The 17,022-nt window shown below is 34.8% G+C and overlaps 1 protein-coding gene across 1 annotated transcript in view; it reads left to right on the forward strand.

Moving 5' to 3' along the window:
- CTNNA3 (catenin alpha 3) overlaps positions 1-17,022 on the forward strand; it is a 1,739,301-nt gene that overhangs the window by 910,558 nt on the left and 811,721 nt on the right. The window contains exon 9 of the mRNA XM_053584032.1: positions 892-1,044. Within this exon, the coding sequence (XP_053440007.1) occupies positions 892-1,044 (153 nt within the window). The remainder of the gene's footprint in view (positions 1-891; positions 1,045-17,022) is intronic.

Raw genomic sequence — 17,022 nt, forward strand, 5'->3', positions numbered from 1 at the left:
TTCATAGAAGCCAAATTGCATTTTTCTGTCTAATAGCTATTTGTCCTTTTGTATAATTGTATAAAAGTTATCAAACTAAATAGGGGGTTGACCTAAATTCCTGGGACCCATTTATAGTCATTGATGTAGGTAATGAAACATTTCAGGATATTGTGATCCATAGAAGCACAATATTATATAAATTCAATGAATTAATTTCCAATGCAGTTTAAATCTCACAAAATATCTGAATAGACTAATTGCCTGATTGTCATTTATAAGCTTACATGTAATCTAATTAAAAAGAACTAATTGTAACAGAATATTATAGTTGTTTAATAATTTAAGGTGTGAAGGCAAGAACAATTAATGTAAATGGAGAAAATTGGACATCAAACTCATTTATTATTCTTCTTGCTCTATTAATCTGTTATCAACTGGCATAATCAGTGATCTACCTTGGTTTAATTACCATGAAGTCTACAATTTAGCTAATCAAAATTTATCATCAGTTCCTCCAAGTTAGAAAACATTTTATAATTTCTAATTAAGAAAATACAAGATGTACAATGTTATTTGTACACATGCATAAACATTCTAATAGTACAATTTCTTTGAGAAAAACAAAGTATTATCATTTTAATCTGACTTCTGGACTAAGTACAGTTTTTACGAAAAAAAGTTATTTCTGAGAGCAAGCGAACTACTGCTGAATGATTTTTTTTCCCCTAGATATTCTGTTTCTTTTAGTTTCTTAAGGCATATTCAAATATAGTCTTAAATACACTGACTTTAGAGATTGTGCAAGAAATGTATTAAATGAATGTTGTAGCCACAGAGATTTTAAGAATAGGAAATAATATGAACTATTTCCTGAAAAATAAAAGCCATGAATGTTTTATTTCTTCTCAGCTCCGCAAGGCTATTATAGATCATGTGTCAGACTCTTTCTTGGATACGACAGTCCCACTTTTGGTTCTCATTGAGGCTGCTAAGAATGGCCGGGAAAAAGAAATAAAAGAATATGCTGCGATATTTCATGAACACACCAGCAGGCTTGTTGAGGTAAGCATGCTAGAAACATAACTGTATTCAATCCATGAGAATGAAGCTCTTATTTCTCCTTTAGGCTTGAATTGTACTCAGATAAAAACTTTTGAAAACATATTACCATGTAGCAGAATAGAGTCACATAATAAAAGGCATTATAAAAGCATATAAGTCAAATAGTCTAAACCAACCCATGTTGGCTCAGAAGAGAAGCAATTTATTTAGAAAGAGCTACAACCATGCACACTATTTTGTTAAAAATAAGAAGCCCAAGTGCCCATTGACCCATGAATGGATTAATAAATTGTGGTGTATGTACACCATGGAATATTATGCAGCCTTAAAAAATATGGAGACTTTAACTTTTTCATGTTTATATGGATTGAACTGGAACATATTCTTCTTAGCAAAGTATCTCAAGAATGGAAGAAAAAGTATCCAATGTACTCAGCCCTCCTATGAAACCAATTTATAGCTTTCATATGAAAGGTATAACCCAATTATAGCCTAAGAAAAGGGGAAAGGGGAGGGGGAAGGAGAGGGAGGGAAGATGGGTAGAGGGAGGATAATTGGTGGGACCACACCTATGGTGCATTTTACAAGGGTATATATGTAGAATATAAATGTCTTAACACAATAACTAAGAAAATGCGGTGAAGACTATGTTAACCAGTTTGATGCAAAAATTTCAAATGGTATAAAAAACCAGCACATTGTACCCCATGATTGCATTAATATACACAGGTATGATTTAATAAAAAAATACATTTTATAACAAAGCTACACAAAAGAGCTGGCTAAATACACACACACTGTTTTATCCTTACAAATATTTTTCCCATTATTACTTTAAAGTATCAAATACTATACATCATGCTATTTTATTGTGTCTCTACCATCTTCTCACTGCTGTATTTATATATCACTCCTCCAGTCTTCCAAATCAAATTCAGCCATGTAACCTGACTGTAGAGTAAGAATGTATAAGGGTGGAGAGATCCACGAATAATTATGTAAGAGAAATGGATTGGCCTGTGTCCCCATGGGGTCAAGAGGAGATGATAAAACTCTGCTCCCCTCTGTTTGGACACTGATGACATGGGAATGCCCCGTGATTTGGGGTGCAGGGTGGCATGATGCTGAAGGAGCCATAAAGTACTAGAAGATTCCTAGGAGAGAGAGAAGGCAACTTGTTGTATTATGGACATCAACAACACAGCTATAGCACAAGAGAGAGCCTGAATGAAAGAATTTCTGACACAAATAAGATGACGGTACTCGCAAGACCAGGAACTAGTGGCAAGAAGGGGGAAATGTGATTGACCACAACCATGTACCTGAACTGATGCTCTCCCAGCCCTTATTAGTGTGTGTGCACCAGCTGTTGATGGCTGCCATCTGTTCTGATTGTCAGTGCCCATGCCACACTTGGTATCAAGTGTTTGACTGCCACACCTTCCTATACCAGCCATGAATTCTGTGGTGAAATGTGGGTCTTTTCCCCAAATATTTGCAAAACTTATGAGTGAAAAATAAGCACTGTGCAAGTCAGAATCACAGAATTTGATATACCATCTACCAAAGGAAAGCTTTTCCAACATCATTAATGTGGATCCACAGGGAAGGAGGTCTACAGTCTATGTAGTGTATGCACTGAAAACTGTCTTTCTAGATCTGAATCTTCACAACTACAAAATGAGTGGAGGAAGACATGAGTACTAAAAATTATTTTTGCCCTAAAGTGCCCTATCTTCAACTTTGAAATCTCTTTTGAACTTCCCAAGAACTCTCTGAGTTAGAGCAAGTGTTACAATTCCAATTAAGTTTATATGAAAATAAGGGTACAAAATCCAAACTAGGCTAATTGGACTCAAAACTGATTTCCAGGATTACCATGTTTAATTAATTAATTCAATTATTTAGTGTGTATCTAGTTTTATTTATTCCTTCATGTACCTATTCCTCATATAACTTATTAACTCTACTTAGTGAAGAATGTGAAGAGGGCAGAACATGGGAACATCTTGCAAAAGGCAAATAATTAAGCATAGTCCCTGACAGTCATGAAAATTTTATGAAAAATGTGTTCTCTAGGCTGATGGCAGGCCAAATTATGAAAGCAACTTTTTAAGTCAAATCCTCTCTGAAAGTAAAACTTGGTTTCTGCCGATTAAATTACGTCCCCATTTCTATTTCTCAGTTTTGTGTTTCTATGAAGAATGGCACTTTGGTCAAACAATTTGAGGAAAAAGGGTCCTATCTGTAGCTCTACTTGGAGATTTTATATTCTTGAAAACTCCTGAACTAAAGAGATCCCTTTAATTTAATTTAAGCTAGAGTTTTCCCAATTCAGTTTACCTGTCCTTCATGACATGTTACTAAGGTACTGCTACCTTTAAGGAATACTTGGGAATGCTACCTTAACATATGACCAAATTATGGGTTACTGTTATGTAGACAGATCTCTAAGCCTTTGTTTTTAATGTTTGAGGATTTTGAAAATTCTGCGTTCCATGTGAATACTGAAAGAATGAAGGCTTTGAGAATTATGAGCTACTGGAAGACTAAGAATGGGTCTTATTTAACTCTCTATATTCCCTTTATAATGACCTCATGAAAGGTTTGTAGTGGTATGTGAGTTCTGGTTCTCACTTTGCATTACTTAGAAGCTTTGATCTGAGTCATTTTCAGTTCCAGTGAGCTTTTACTATGTAACAAACCATCCTTAAATTCGTGGCTTACAACCAATACTTGTTGACTCTTACTCATCTATGAGCTGACTGGATAGAGATGGGTAAGTTTTGCTTTATGGTTTCTCATGTGATTATTATCAAATAATGGGTGATAATGTTGCCTGCTGGGAGTCTGCCCTGGCTGAATTAGTCTGTGGCACATTCACGTGTCTGGAAGTGCGTGCTAACTGTCAGCTGGGGGCTTAGGTGTGGTTGTTGCCTGCAGTGCCAATATATGATCTTCATGCAGCTTCAGCGCCTCACCGTGTGGTTGCTGGTTCAGACAGAAGTCTCAAAAGCAAGGAAGAAACAAGAAGTAGAATCTGCCATTCTCTTGAGGCTCAGGCCCTGAAATTGGCAGGTTGCCACTTCCACTGTGTTCTATTGGTCAAAGCAATTACAGACCCTTTCCAGATCCAGGGAGAGCAGAGCAGAGACTCCACTTCCTACTGCAAGAACAGCAAAGGATTTGTGGTCACTATACTTCTCTTTTCAGGGATTCATTTGCTTTATCTATAAAATGAAGTTTAGACAAGGACACTCCAGTTTCTTAAATTCTGTGATCCAACAGATATTAATTTTTTTTTTTTCAATTGAGAAACTTCTCCTTTCCAGAGAGATGGAGAAACAGGAGAAAATGAGAATGGCTTTTAAGTATACTGCTTGCATACTAGATTCTCTCTCTTTATATACACACACACATATATATAATATATACATGCAAATAATATTTTTTTGAAAGAAGCTGTTTAACCAAAACAACAGAGAAAAATCACCATTAATTTACTATAAACATTGAGACAGAAGAGTCATGCCAGAATTCTGGGAAATACGCGAGCTTAGATATATCAATTTCAGAGGACAGTGTGAGTTCTCCTTGTATAGATTGTTTACTAATCACTCACTCCCCCACCTCTGTACCATCTCCCTTCACAGACATACAAACATGCTCATCTTATTCCCAAGCTGGGTAATTTGACATAGCAGAATAGAAAGTCTTAGATTCTAAACGACTTCAAGAAAAAGCTATTTTCAAAATGTCTGGGTTTTGATACCTCAACCGTGTTTGTCAAAGAAATCTAAAATCAGTGAACTTGTTGAAGTAAGACCTAAATGGGAAAAAAATGTCCACTTTTAAAGAATTCCTATCAGATCTTTGAAGAACTTCATGCTGTTAAACTTGTAACTTTTACAAAAGTGTAGTAAAAAGTGAAACTAAGTGCAAAATAAAAAGGATAAGGTGTTTCTGTGAGTAATAATTGGAAACCACAAAGGATGTGGGGAATTGCAGAAAAGAAATGAAAATGAGGAGCATGGGGGTAAGACATGATTGCAAGAGGGACTTTACCTAACAATTGCAATCAGTGTAACTGGCTTATTGTACCCTCAATGAATCCCCAACAATAAAAAAAAAAAAAGAAAGAAAATGAGGAGCAAAAAGGCTGATGAATTGGATTGGCAATACCTATGCTCGGGTACAGTCACATCTGGGATTTCCTTCCATGTTATTATGTAGTTTGTATAAAATGGTGATGGGTAAAATGATGGATTAAGCCTTGATAGTGCCAGTAACTACAGAACCTAGATCTTTGTAGCTAATTTTACCTTTGTGATGCTGAACTGAGAACTATTATGCAAAGCTTTTCCTACTTTGAGCATTAAAGTTACTTTGCAGTTTTAGATCCACAGGGCCATAGTGGAGGAATGAAAGTAAAGAGTTAGGAGGTTGGTATTTTAAAAGTTATTTTAATTTAGCAATTAGTAATTAATGAAAAATGTACTTATTAAATTATGTTTCCCAATACTTTGATCTCATCCTGATGGTGACTTAGTTCACTATTAACTCTACTGGCTTACACCAATAAACCCTATTAAATAGGGATATGAATTTTATCTTATAAATATTCAGTAATTCTAGAGAGCAAGGATTTTGTCTTTTATTACTTTGCCCCTCTCTGATAGCAAAGGCTATACAGCCATTGCTCAATAAATTCATACTGAATGAAGGAAAATATTCATAATACCAGCTCAATTCTCTTGCTCTCTAAAAAAGTTGACTTTGGGAATTCTAATAATTACACTTGAGATTTATGTCTGAGTCCAGTTATTAGGCAGAGTATCTCCCTACTCTATGAATATGGGTACTTCGAAATAATTCTTTGTGGTAGTATTAGTAAATGCCATTGCTTTTAATGATCAAAAGTCCTTCTGTGACAATTCTATAACATCTCTAAAGCACTTGGCTGCCTCAGAAATATACTTTGTAACTTTAATATGGTAATATAACCATTATTCAGAATAATGACATTATATTCAATAAGTGCATTGTTATTATAATGTCTATTGTTTAATATTTCTCTAAAATTAATTTTTAAAAACTTTACTCTTATTTTTGAATCATATTATAATTTGTTCTCAAAAAAGTCAGTTGAAGCTGAATGCCACAATTGCTGCCAACTAAAACAGTGAAATCTCCAGCATACCTCTTGAATTTTACCATATTAATTATCATTAAATATGATTTGGGCCTGAAATTTTTCTATGAATTAGAGAAATTTCTCTATGTGAACAGCCAGCTTCGTTGGTGCTTTGACTTACTCATCAAAAATTAATCTATCTTGATGCACCTTATTTTAGTAAGTTTCATAGGAGCCTTTCATCAAAAAGGAAAAAGTGGGTGGACATTTAATTATAATACTTCCCTACAACCTACAAAGCTGATTGTTCCGACTTGCAAAATGGCAAGCCAGATTTAGCAAAGCCCCAGTGCCAAGAGAGAAGGCTTTAGAAGGGACTCTTGCTGTTTGCAAGAAGTGCTGATTGCTATCAGCTTTTTAAATTTCTTTGCTTTTTGACAGAATGCTGTTCAAGTTTCACACGTTGCTTTAATTGGTCATCTGTTATCAAATAAGGATATGTTTGATTATAAATAAATACAACGTTTAGAATTCCATTCCATTCCTCCTCCTTCTCTCCCTCAGGGGGAAAAAAAAAATAAGAACGAACCCATACTTATACTTGTACACAAACCAGCAACTGTTCTAAGTGAGCATCTTGGCAGCGCTCCTCTTTTGGTGGGGAAGGGATGCTATCGCTAAGTCAGGAATGCTTTTGCTTATATAGAACAGAACACACCGGTGTGAATGCCCACTCCTTAGGTTATAAACTGCTCAGCATCTTAATCCTCTTGCTGTTAAAAAGACGTGGCTGAACATGACCCTTTCTTTCCATGTTTGAGATTTTTTAAAAATACATTTTCTATACATAATCTTTGGAATATGGGAAAACAGTAGTATACCATTTAGAAAATCCAGAGAGGGGTGGCGCCTGTGGCTCAAAGGAGTGGGGCACTAGCCCCATATGCCGGAGGTGGTGGGTTCAAACCCAGCCCTGGCCAAAAACTGTCAAAAAAAAAAAAAAAAAAAGAAAGAAAGAAAATAAAAGAAAATCCAGAGGCTTTCCATTATCAGTGTAGATAATTTAAAATGGAATATTAGCATTTTGCCATTGAGAGAAGGAGAAAAGTATATGGGATTAGAGTAGTTTAGGAATTCAGCCTGAAATACGCAGCAACTTGAACCTTAAAAACTAAGTGGGAGGGTGGCGCCTGTGGCTCAAGGGGTAGGGCGCTGGTCCCATATGCCGGAGGTGGCGGGTTCAAACCCAGCCCCGGCCAAAAAACAAAAAAACAAAAAAAAAAAAAAAAAACTAAGTGGGAATTGGATCTGATAAAATAGAACTCCAGGTGGAGATAACAGCATGAATAAAGGTCTGATGCTCATTCTTGTGTTCTAGGATTTCATTAGAAATGAGGTCTAAATAGTTAAGCTGGCAGAAACATGAGGTAGGACAGAGGGAATAGATGAGTAGCCTTGAATGTTTGATTGCCAGACAGAAGAGAGTAGACTTTGTCTTATAAAACTGGGAGTAACTGATTTGCAGAGCTCCAATGGCTTGCCACCAGGGAAAGGTCTAAAACAAAGTCATATTTTAGGAGAGCTTTTGTATGGACTATTTTGCTTCTGGATATAAAAGTTTCCATTCCTTAATTAATTGATTCTAATCTCAAAAAATAGATTAACATTTAAAATGGACTGCCGTAACAACCTAACTTAATATCATACATCAAAGAGAAAGAATAAAACTAGTTTTAATAATGAAATTGGAACAGAAAAGCAAGAGCTCGGAATTTCATGGCATTAGATCTCAAGGCTGACCAATAGAAATAGAAGGAAATAATACTATATGTACTTTTAATTTTTCTAGTATCAACACTAAAAAATGTAAAAAATTAAAGAGATAAAACCAATTTTAATGTTTTCTTTAATTCAATACACTCAAATACATGTTATCATTTTAACATGTAATCGATATAAAAACCATTAACGAGATATTTTATGTTCTTTTTGGTGTTAAATCTTAAAAAGCTGAGATGTGTTTTACACTTAAAGCCCATTCTAATCTAGACTGGGTGCATTTCAAGTGCTAAATAGCCACATGACTGGTGGCCTTATATTAAGCAATGGAATTCTAGACAGATGATAAGCAAATATAGGACAAAAGTGCATTCATTCATTCATTCAATAAATATATGTTTGGTGCCTTTTGTGCACTTATACTCTGCTTGATCCTAGGAATACTGTCTAGGCCTTTGTTTATTTGTTTTTCTGTAGCCTAACATACAGTAAGTGCCTCATTCAGTAAACATTGAACAAATTAATGAATAAACAAATATAGTGCCTTTTAAGCTTATAGAAAATATTTAAAGATGGTGAACAACATGGTTTATTAAGTAAAGCATGAAATTTGGAGAAAGAGTTGGATGGGAATCCTGGCTAGATATTCTTGGGAGAGTCCCTTAATATCTCTTGGATCTGTTCTGTTAATAGGACATTTTGCTATAGGATGGAGATAATAGGATCCAGTGAGGTAACGCATTAAAGTAACAAATACTGTATGATATGGACATTATTTTTCAGTGAATATTAGCTTTTCTATTTCTCTCATTATTATTTTTTTCCCCAAAAATCTTGTCTGAGGCCTAACATGGTGGCTCATGCCTATAATCCCAGCACTTTGGGAGGCTGAAGCAGGAGGATCACTTAAGGCCAGTTTGACATAAGCCTGGGCAACATAGGGAGACTCTGTTTTTACTATATCAACCAATCAGTCTTTTCTGGAAAGAGATCCACTGAAATATGCATATACCCTTACAAGCAATGAGATGTCTCTTTACATATTTCACTTGGTAAGGTAATTTTCAAATGCGCTGTAGTTGTTGGACTCCTAGACCCAACTTCCAGGCTCAGATAAGTATTTTTCAGGAACATTAATAGACCAAAAGTTGGCATTTACAAAATCCTCTGCTGAAATTATGTACCCAAAGATTTGACATATAACTAATTGGTATATGAAATCTCTCTGAACCTGGAAACTTCCCAGTTTTACTCTCCATGGTGGTATTGGCCAAGACTGCACAAGTAACATTCTAATTGACAATTAGTTGATAAATAATCCCAAGTCTGAAATCAACTTTGTTTTAATCACCAGCCTGATCATGCAATTTAGGGCTGATCTATTCCTTTTAATCAATTTGCTATTCTGGTCAATTTTTAAAAAGTATAATGAGTTCCTATGTTGTGCTCTATATGACTTATGAAGGTCTGACAATTAAGTTCACAATTTTGTTACAATATCACTATGGTCACCTTTGAAGTTCTTCCTTTGTCAAGCTATGCCCTGATGCCAGTTCCTAATCCATCCTTCAAAACAGTTTTAGAACTCTTTTTCTGGAATGGCCATCAAAGATGTTGTATTAATCTTCATGTCCTGAATATCATCAAAATGTCTTTCAATATTTCCTTTATCTTTCAGTAAAGAAGAAAGTCACTGGGGGCCAGATCAGGTCAGTAGGGAAGGTATTCAAATACTGTTATTTGTCTACTATCTAAAAACTCCCTCACAGACAGTGCTGTGTGAGCTGGTGTTGTGATGCAAGAGTCATGAGTTTCTGGCCAAGATTTTCAGTTAATATTTTCCTAAATGTTTCTTTATTGATATTTACTTAGTCTGCTATACTTTTCATAGTCAGCTGACTATTTTGATGCACAATTTGATGAATTTTTGCAACATTTTCATTAGTTCTGCTTGATAGACAATCATGTCTCTGATCTCACTTTGCTTTTGCCAAGTTTAATAAGAAATTTAATGTTTGTTTGTTGCTATAATTCAAGCTCTGACTTGCTTGTGACAACACACAAAAAGATGTAACAATAATGAATGCTACTCAGCGAGACACTGCTATATATCAACATGAACACAGCTACGACACACTGAAAAGTTAAGGTCTCACAAGTTGTTTGTATGGTGCTACCAATGTAAGCACATGGTGGCAAGTTCATAAACTTAATGGTCAGATTTCCATATGTAAATAAAACGCTAGTATTTAAACTATGGTTCCATTTTTGCCTTTTGTGTTTTAAAACAAATGAGTTTTACTCCCCTGTTTAAGTAACTTTACCAAATCACTAAATCTCTTTGGAATTCAGTTTTATTATCTGTAAAAGAAAGAAAATTAAAATATTTGTCTCCATGCCTGGCAATCAATGTCCTAACAACTACAACTCTGGGAGTTATCTAGACTCCCCAACACGTTGAGATAACCAGCCTGTTTTATTCACCATCAAATTACCTACATATAAAAGTTTTATTTTATATGCAGGTAATTTATTTACCTACATATAAAAGTTTTATATATGTAGGTAATTTGATGGTGAATAAAACTTTTTTGCTTGTTTTATATAGGCTAGTTATCTAGATATGTTGGGGGGTTACTTTAATGGCTTTTATAGGACAAAAACAACTGTAAAAGATAAGAGAAAAACAAAGGAAGAAAATAAAGGAAAATAAGTAAAAAATTAGTAATCTGTGCTAGTTCTATACAAAGAACTTCAAACTTATTACCTCATTAATCAATGCTTATAATGGTTGTAATAAAGACTATCATTACCATTTTGCTGATAAGACAGCTTTATCAGCCTGAGAGAAATTAAGGAACTCACCCAAAATCACACAGTTAATAAATGGAAGAGTAGGTATTTATCAATGTTCTATCAATACCAAAGATTAAATGGATAAAGTTAGCACAATAAATCTATAATAGAAAGTAAGCTCAAGTTTTATATGTTTAATTCTTTGAATGAAGAGAAGTGAAAACTTTCTGTATACTTTTGGACAAGAGTTTTATTGTAAAGTGCATCAAGCTGCGAAAGTTCTAGTTGATTGCATATTTTTCTTATTCCACCTTCCCTAATTAGAGAACAAGAAAGCCAGGAAGTGCACATTTATGCCTGTGAAATTTTCTACCTTTTGTCATTCTTTCTAACTCTTAGGTAACTTCTTAGCTATTGCTTGGTGATTAGCTCAGGATAAAAGACCTAAGTAAATAAAATCAGCCATCATCTTCCAATGAGAAAATACTAGGGAATACATTTGTAAATTGGTTGTTGGAATATGGAATATATTCATTTTGACTTTTAATCCATACTATGTATACTATTTAATTTTTTGCTTAATCTATAAAAGCCTACAGAGTTGCTAATAGAAGTGAAGAATTGAAGGGTATTGTGTTAGCGATGTGCTTTATTTCAAACGCATTTAGAGGCGCTCCTTCCATAACTCAGTCCTCTCTCAGCTTTGTGTGCAGAACTCATTAAAGTAGAAACAAAAAATTCAAATGGCTAGTGTAAGGGCACAAAGAAGTAACAAGTGACAGAAAGGGCTTAGTAGGGTGGGCCTGTGATGAAATGAAGAGTATACACCCCATCCACACTAGTCGGTAATTGACTCGTTGACTCAGCCCCAGTCAGTTATTGCTATTCATAAATGCAGGCCTAGTGTTGTCAGACATTTCAATTTATTAAAAGAACCCAGAAATATAGATTTTAAAAACCTGTTTAAATAAAGATAGCTAAATCAATTCAAAGAAAAATTAAAAGGTATAAAACACAATCCCATCACTTATGCCAAGGATCACTAATTTTGTAATTTTTCCTCCAGGGGTTAAATGTTAAAAGACAAGGCTCAGTAAGATGGATTTTGGTAAATAACTGCAGGATGTCATGTTGGTGGGAATCAGGTACTGCAGCTTTTGGCAAAATATGGACAGGGAAGTTGGATTAGGAAAGTAGGTTCCTCCCTGTTTTCTCTTCTGTAGTAATCTATTTTGAATTAGGAGATGAGTAGAAGAGGGTCAGAAGCACAGAAGAGGTGGAATTTCTTCTGCTGCTCACAAGCAATGTTAGGGCAGGGGTCAAGAAAGAGTAAGGGGAACTTTGCCAAAGAATTTTTCATATGTATCTTAGACCTAATTAAATCTGTAATTGTTTACACTCAGAAAATCATTTTCATGAGAGAAGCAATTAGGTAAGGCATGTTTTGCAAATGGAAGTTAGACCTGATGTTTTTGAAGAAATGCTCCCATCACTAAAAAATAAAGTCAAGGGTGGCACTTGTGGCTCAGTTGGTAAGGCGCCAGCCCCATATACCGAGGGTGGCGGGTTCAAACCCGGCCCCGGCCAAACTGCAACCAAAAAATAGCCGGGCGTTGTAGCGGGCGCCTGTGGTCCCAGCTGCTCGGGAGGCTGAGGCAAGAGAATCGCTTAAGCCCAGGAGTTGGAGGTTGCTGTGAGCTGTGTGAGGCCACGGCACTCTACCGAGGGCCATAAAGTGAGACTCTGTCTCTACAAAAAATAAATAAATAAATAAATAAAGTCAAATTTGCTCTTCATTCCATTGATCTATTTTTCTCAAGTATAAACAGCCTGAAGAGATGGATTTTTTAAATCACTCTAAAGTTTTTGTGAAATTATGAGTAGAGTTCCAAAAAAAAAAAAAACCATGAAATATCCTTAGAGAGCTTCATTTTTGTGCTCTGAATTTGACTAGTACCTGTCAGTAACTGTATAATGAATTCTCTCTCTCTCTCCCTCTTTCTTTCACTCTAACACCTCTCTTTCTCATTCTTTTACTCCAGTTATAGTGGTCTGGTCAAATTATTACTCTCTGTGCCAAAGAAGAATATCTAAGGTTACTATTCATTTTCCTTTGCTAGCAACATGATGTTTAGAGTTTGTGTTATGTTTGCAAAATGTCATCTATTCCTCAAATACACATTTAAAAAAAAACAGATGCTGTGCTGGATGCTGGTCATTTAATCATAGACAGAGGAAATATAGACTCTGCCCTCTTGAATCTTACTATTAAGAGAAAATAAATATAACTAAATGGCAATTGTGTTTATGTTTGTAATAAGTGATGTGTGATAAATGAACTATCGGGTCTTTTGGGAACATCTGTAAAGATTGAGTTAGATTAGCATTAAAACGTGCCAATTTGGAGGAATTGGCTTCTAAACATGAACCAAAGAGCATTTGGGGATTAATAGCAGAATGAGGAAAGGGAGATGGGGATTAAACGAAATTTTAGATATAGAAGAAGTGGCACATCTAGACTAAGAAACAGAAATATAGATTTCCATTTGTAAAAAAAATTTCTTCCTCTGATACATGCTCAGGAATGGATTTGTGGAATAATAGAGCACATATGTGTTTAACTTTACAAGAAACTGCCAAACTGTTTTACCAAGTGTCCAGACTATTTCACATTCCTACTAATAATGTATGCGAATTCTTGTAGCACTAAATCCTTGCTAGTACTTGGTATCGTCAATTTGTGGAGTATTTTTTTTTTTTTGCCTTCTTAACATGCATGCAGCATTATCTCATTATGCTTTTAATATGCATGTTCCTAATTATCAATGATACTAAATAGCTTTTTATAACATTAATGAATAATGATATATAATTCAACATGATACGATTTGGTTTTTATTATGTTCATTGAGTTGTGCAACCATCACCATAATCAATTTTAAAACATTTTCATCTTCCCCAAACTAAGCAACCACTAATCTACTTTCTGTCTCTGTAGACTTTCCTATTCTGGACATTATGTATAAATGGAACTATATAATATGTGGTCTTTGAAAGGCAAATGTTTTATATGATCTGAAGAGACACCAGAGTATAATATGTGGTCTTTCTGACTGACTTTTTCTCTTCTCATAATGTTTTCAGGGTTTATACACAGCACGTATTCGTACCTCATTCCTTCTTATGAGCAATTCTGTTTTATACATAGAACCACATTTTATTTATTCATTTATAAATTGGTTAACATCTGGGCTGCTTTCCACCTTTTGGCTATGATGAATAAGTCTTATTAACATTTATGTATAAATTTTCACATACACATATGTGTTCATTTCCTTTGGGTATATAACAAGGAGTGGAATTGCTGGGTCATATAACAACTCTATTTATGTTCAACAGTTTGAGAAACTACCTGACTTTTTTCCAGTGATTTCAGGTTATAACGTTTACATTCCCATGTGCAATGTGTGAGGGCTTCAGTTAACTATATGCAAACACTTATTATTTGCCTTACATTATAGGCATTCTAGTGGGAACTTGTGTCAGTTGACCACTTAAAAAATTGTAACAAACTGGCCAACATAGAGAAGTGGTCAAGATAAGGAAATAGGCCTACTGAACTGATACACACATGTACTTTACTTTCTTGTACACAGCCTTTATTAGAGAATATCATACAAAAATCATACATAGTCAAATAGTAAAATCATAGGTACCCCAATGTCATGCAAAATCAATACATTTATTTTCTCATAATTTAATCCTTCTTTCTTTAAAAAGAGTTAATCTTAGTAGTTTCATATTCTTATTACGAACATAAGTAGAAAAGATACTTTCAATGCTGGCTTTCACCACTAAGCATGTCTGGGCATTTTTCCACAGCAAATGACCTCAACTGCATTATCAGATGCCTGATATCCTGTTCTTTTGGAGTTTCTGCAATTTCTGAATCATCCTCACTTGCTTCTTCACCTTCATCAGCTACTTCATGCACTTTTATGCTGGGCTATCCTTCAGTCAATATTGCTTGGAAAAATTTGGGTTCTCAAATATACCTGGCTTTGCTGATTTACCAATCACCAATGGCTTTAGTTTCTCTCCTGTTAAACTAGTGCAAAGCAGGACTGTGAAATACTCTTTGGAAAATTTCTGCTCTTACATTTGTCACTATTCATGACAAGGTTCCTGTCAGGCATTGCCTTGAGAAAGAGTCTGCATTCATCAGCATTAAAAATGTCCTCATCTTTGAAGTCTCTGGTGAAGTCTGGGAACTGTTTGACGAGCTCTTCCACAACTTCTACTGGAATTCCTTTGGATTCACCACACAAAACTTTCTGGGAGATCTCATGTCAAGGTTTAAATTTCTTGAGCCAACCACTTGAAGTTTGGAAATCTACCACCCCAAGTTCATGTGCTTAATTTTTAACAACTTTGTGGATGATTGGCCCAGAGATTGGGACATTAACTGCCCTTATTTATTGGAACCAGTTTAATGTGGCTTCATTGGCTTCATCAAGGGCAGTTTTCCTCCCTTTCTGCTGTAGGCCTCCGCTTTCCTTACCATATCGCTCCATGTACTCATATTTACATTTTTGAATGTTGCTAACAGTGGTCTCACTGACACCAAAATGTCCTGCCATCTTTCTTTAGCTGCTGCTTTCCAGAAAATATAGAAGATCAACCTTTTCCTTTAATCTTAGCTCTTTGAGTTTTCCTTTGGGCCAAATGTCTCAATTAACTGTAACTTTATTTTTGTAATTATGGGAAGTACCTATAACTCAGACCAGTCCTTCACATTGAAAATACCTTCTGTAACAGGTGATAAACAATAGGACCTTAGGCCTAATCCAACATACGGTAATAATAAAACTTGAAAAAAGAACTTATGCTAAAGAAAAAATAATACAACCAAGGGACAAAACCCACACCTTCTACCCTTTAGTGTAGAGTGGACTCAACTGATTAAGTAATAGAGAGTAAATTAATATTGTGTGTCACCTCTGTACAACTTACAGAGGCGATCGATTATGTTCATTAAGTACATGTGATACACGTCTGGTTTATGAAATTTAGGTCAACTTAAGGAGATGGTCAATGTAGGGAAATGGTCAACTATAGAGGTTCTACTGTGTTTCCCTAATGGATTATGATGTCGAACATCTTTTTATGTACTTATTTATTCATACGTCTTTTTTTGAGTAATATTTACTTAGATTATTTAGATCCCTTGCCCATTTTTGTGTATTCTAGATGTAAGTCACTTACTATCTATATGATTAACCAAATTTTTCTCACATACTGTAAGTTGTCTTTTCACATTCTTGATAGTATCCTTTGAAGGATGAAGGTTTTACATTTTGATGACATACAATTTATCTGTTTTTTTAATAACTCATGCATTTGGCTTCATATCTAAGAAATTATTGCCCAATCTAAGGTCATAAAGATTTACTCCTGTATTTTCAGATTCTTTTTTAGAAAATTTCAAAATATTAACTAGAGCAGTACTAGAGATTTTGTTACAAGGATATCTTGTATAATGCTTGAGTTAGGGCTTTTCATGTCACCATTACCAGAATTGTGTTCATTGTACCTAATACATTAGTTTTTCTCTCATGACGTCCTTCTCATCCTCTCCACTTTTTAGGGTTCTCCACTTTTAGCAATGTTCTCACACATTGCTTTGTGTTCATATATTCATATATACCCATCTATCCTGTTTGGTTTTCCATTCCAAAGATAATTCACTTAGGATAATAGTCTCCAGTTCACTCCATATTGCTGCAAGTGACTTTATTTCATTTCTTTTTATGGTGGAGATGTACTCCATGGTGTGTATACATGATATATATTCCTTTATTTGCTTATGAATTGAAGGGCACTTAGGTTGACTCCACATCTTTGCAGTTGTGAATTGTGCTGCAGTATATATTTGGATTCAGGTGTCTTTTTGATTAAATGATTTCACCTCCTTTGGGTAGATACCCAGTACTGGAATTTGTGGATCAAATGGTAGGACTACATTTATTTCTTTGAGAAATCATCATATTGTTTTCCATTGAGTATGTACTAATTTGCAGTCCTACCAACAGTGTTTCAGCATTTTTTTCTCTCTGCATCCACACAATTATCTATTGTTTTTTGATGTTTTAATAATGATATTGAACATTTTTAAATATGTTTGTTGGCCATTTTTCTTTCTTATTTTGAAAAACTTCTGATCATGTCATTGCTCACTTTTTGATGGAGTCTTTTCTTGCTGATTTGTT

The sequence above is a fragment of the Nycticebus coucang genome, chromosome 3 (genome assembly GCF_027406575.1).
Source record: "Nycticebus coucang isolate mNycCou1 chromosome 3, mNycCou1.pri, whole genome shotgun sequence".
In the NCBI taxonomy this organism is placed as follows: Eukaryota; Metazoa; Chordata; class Mammalia; order Primates; family Lorisidae; genus Nycticebus; species Nycticebus coucang.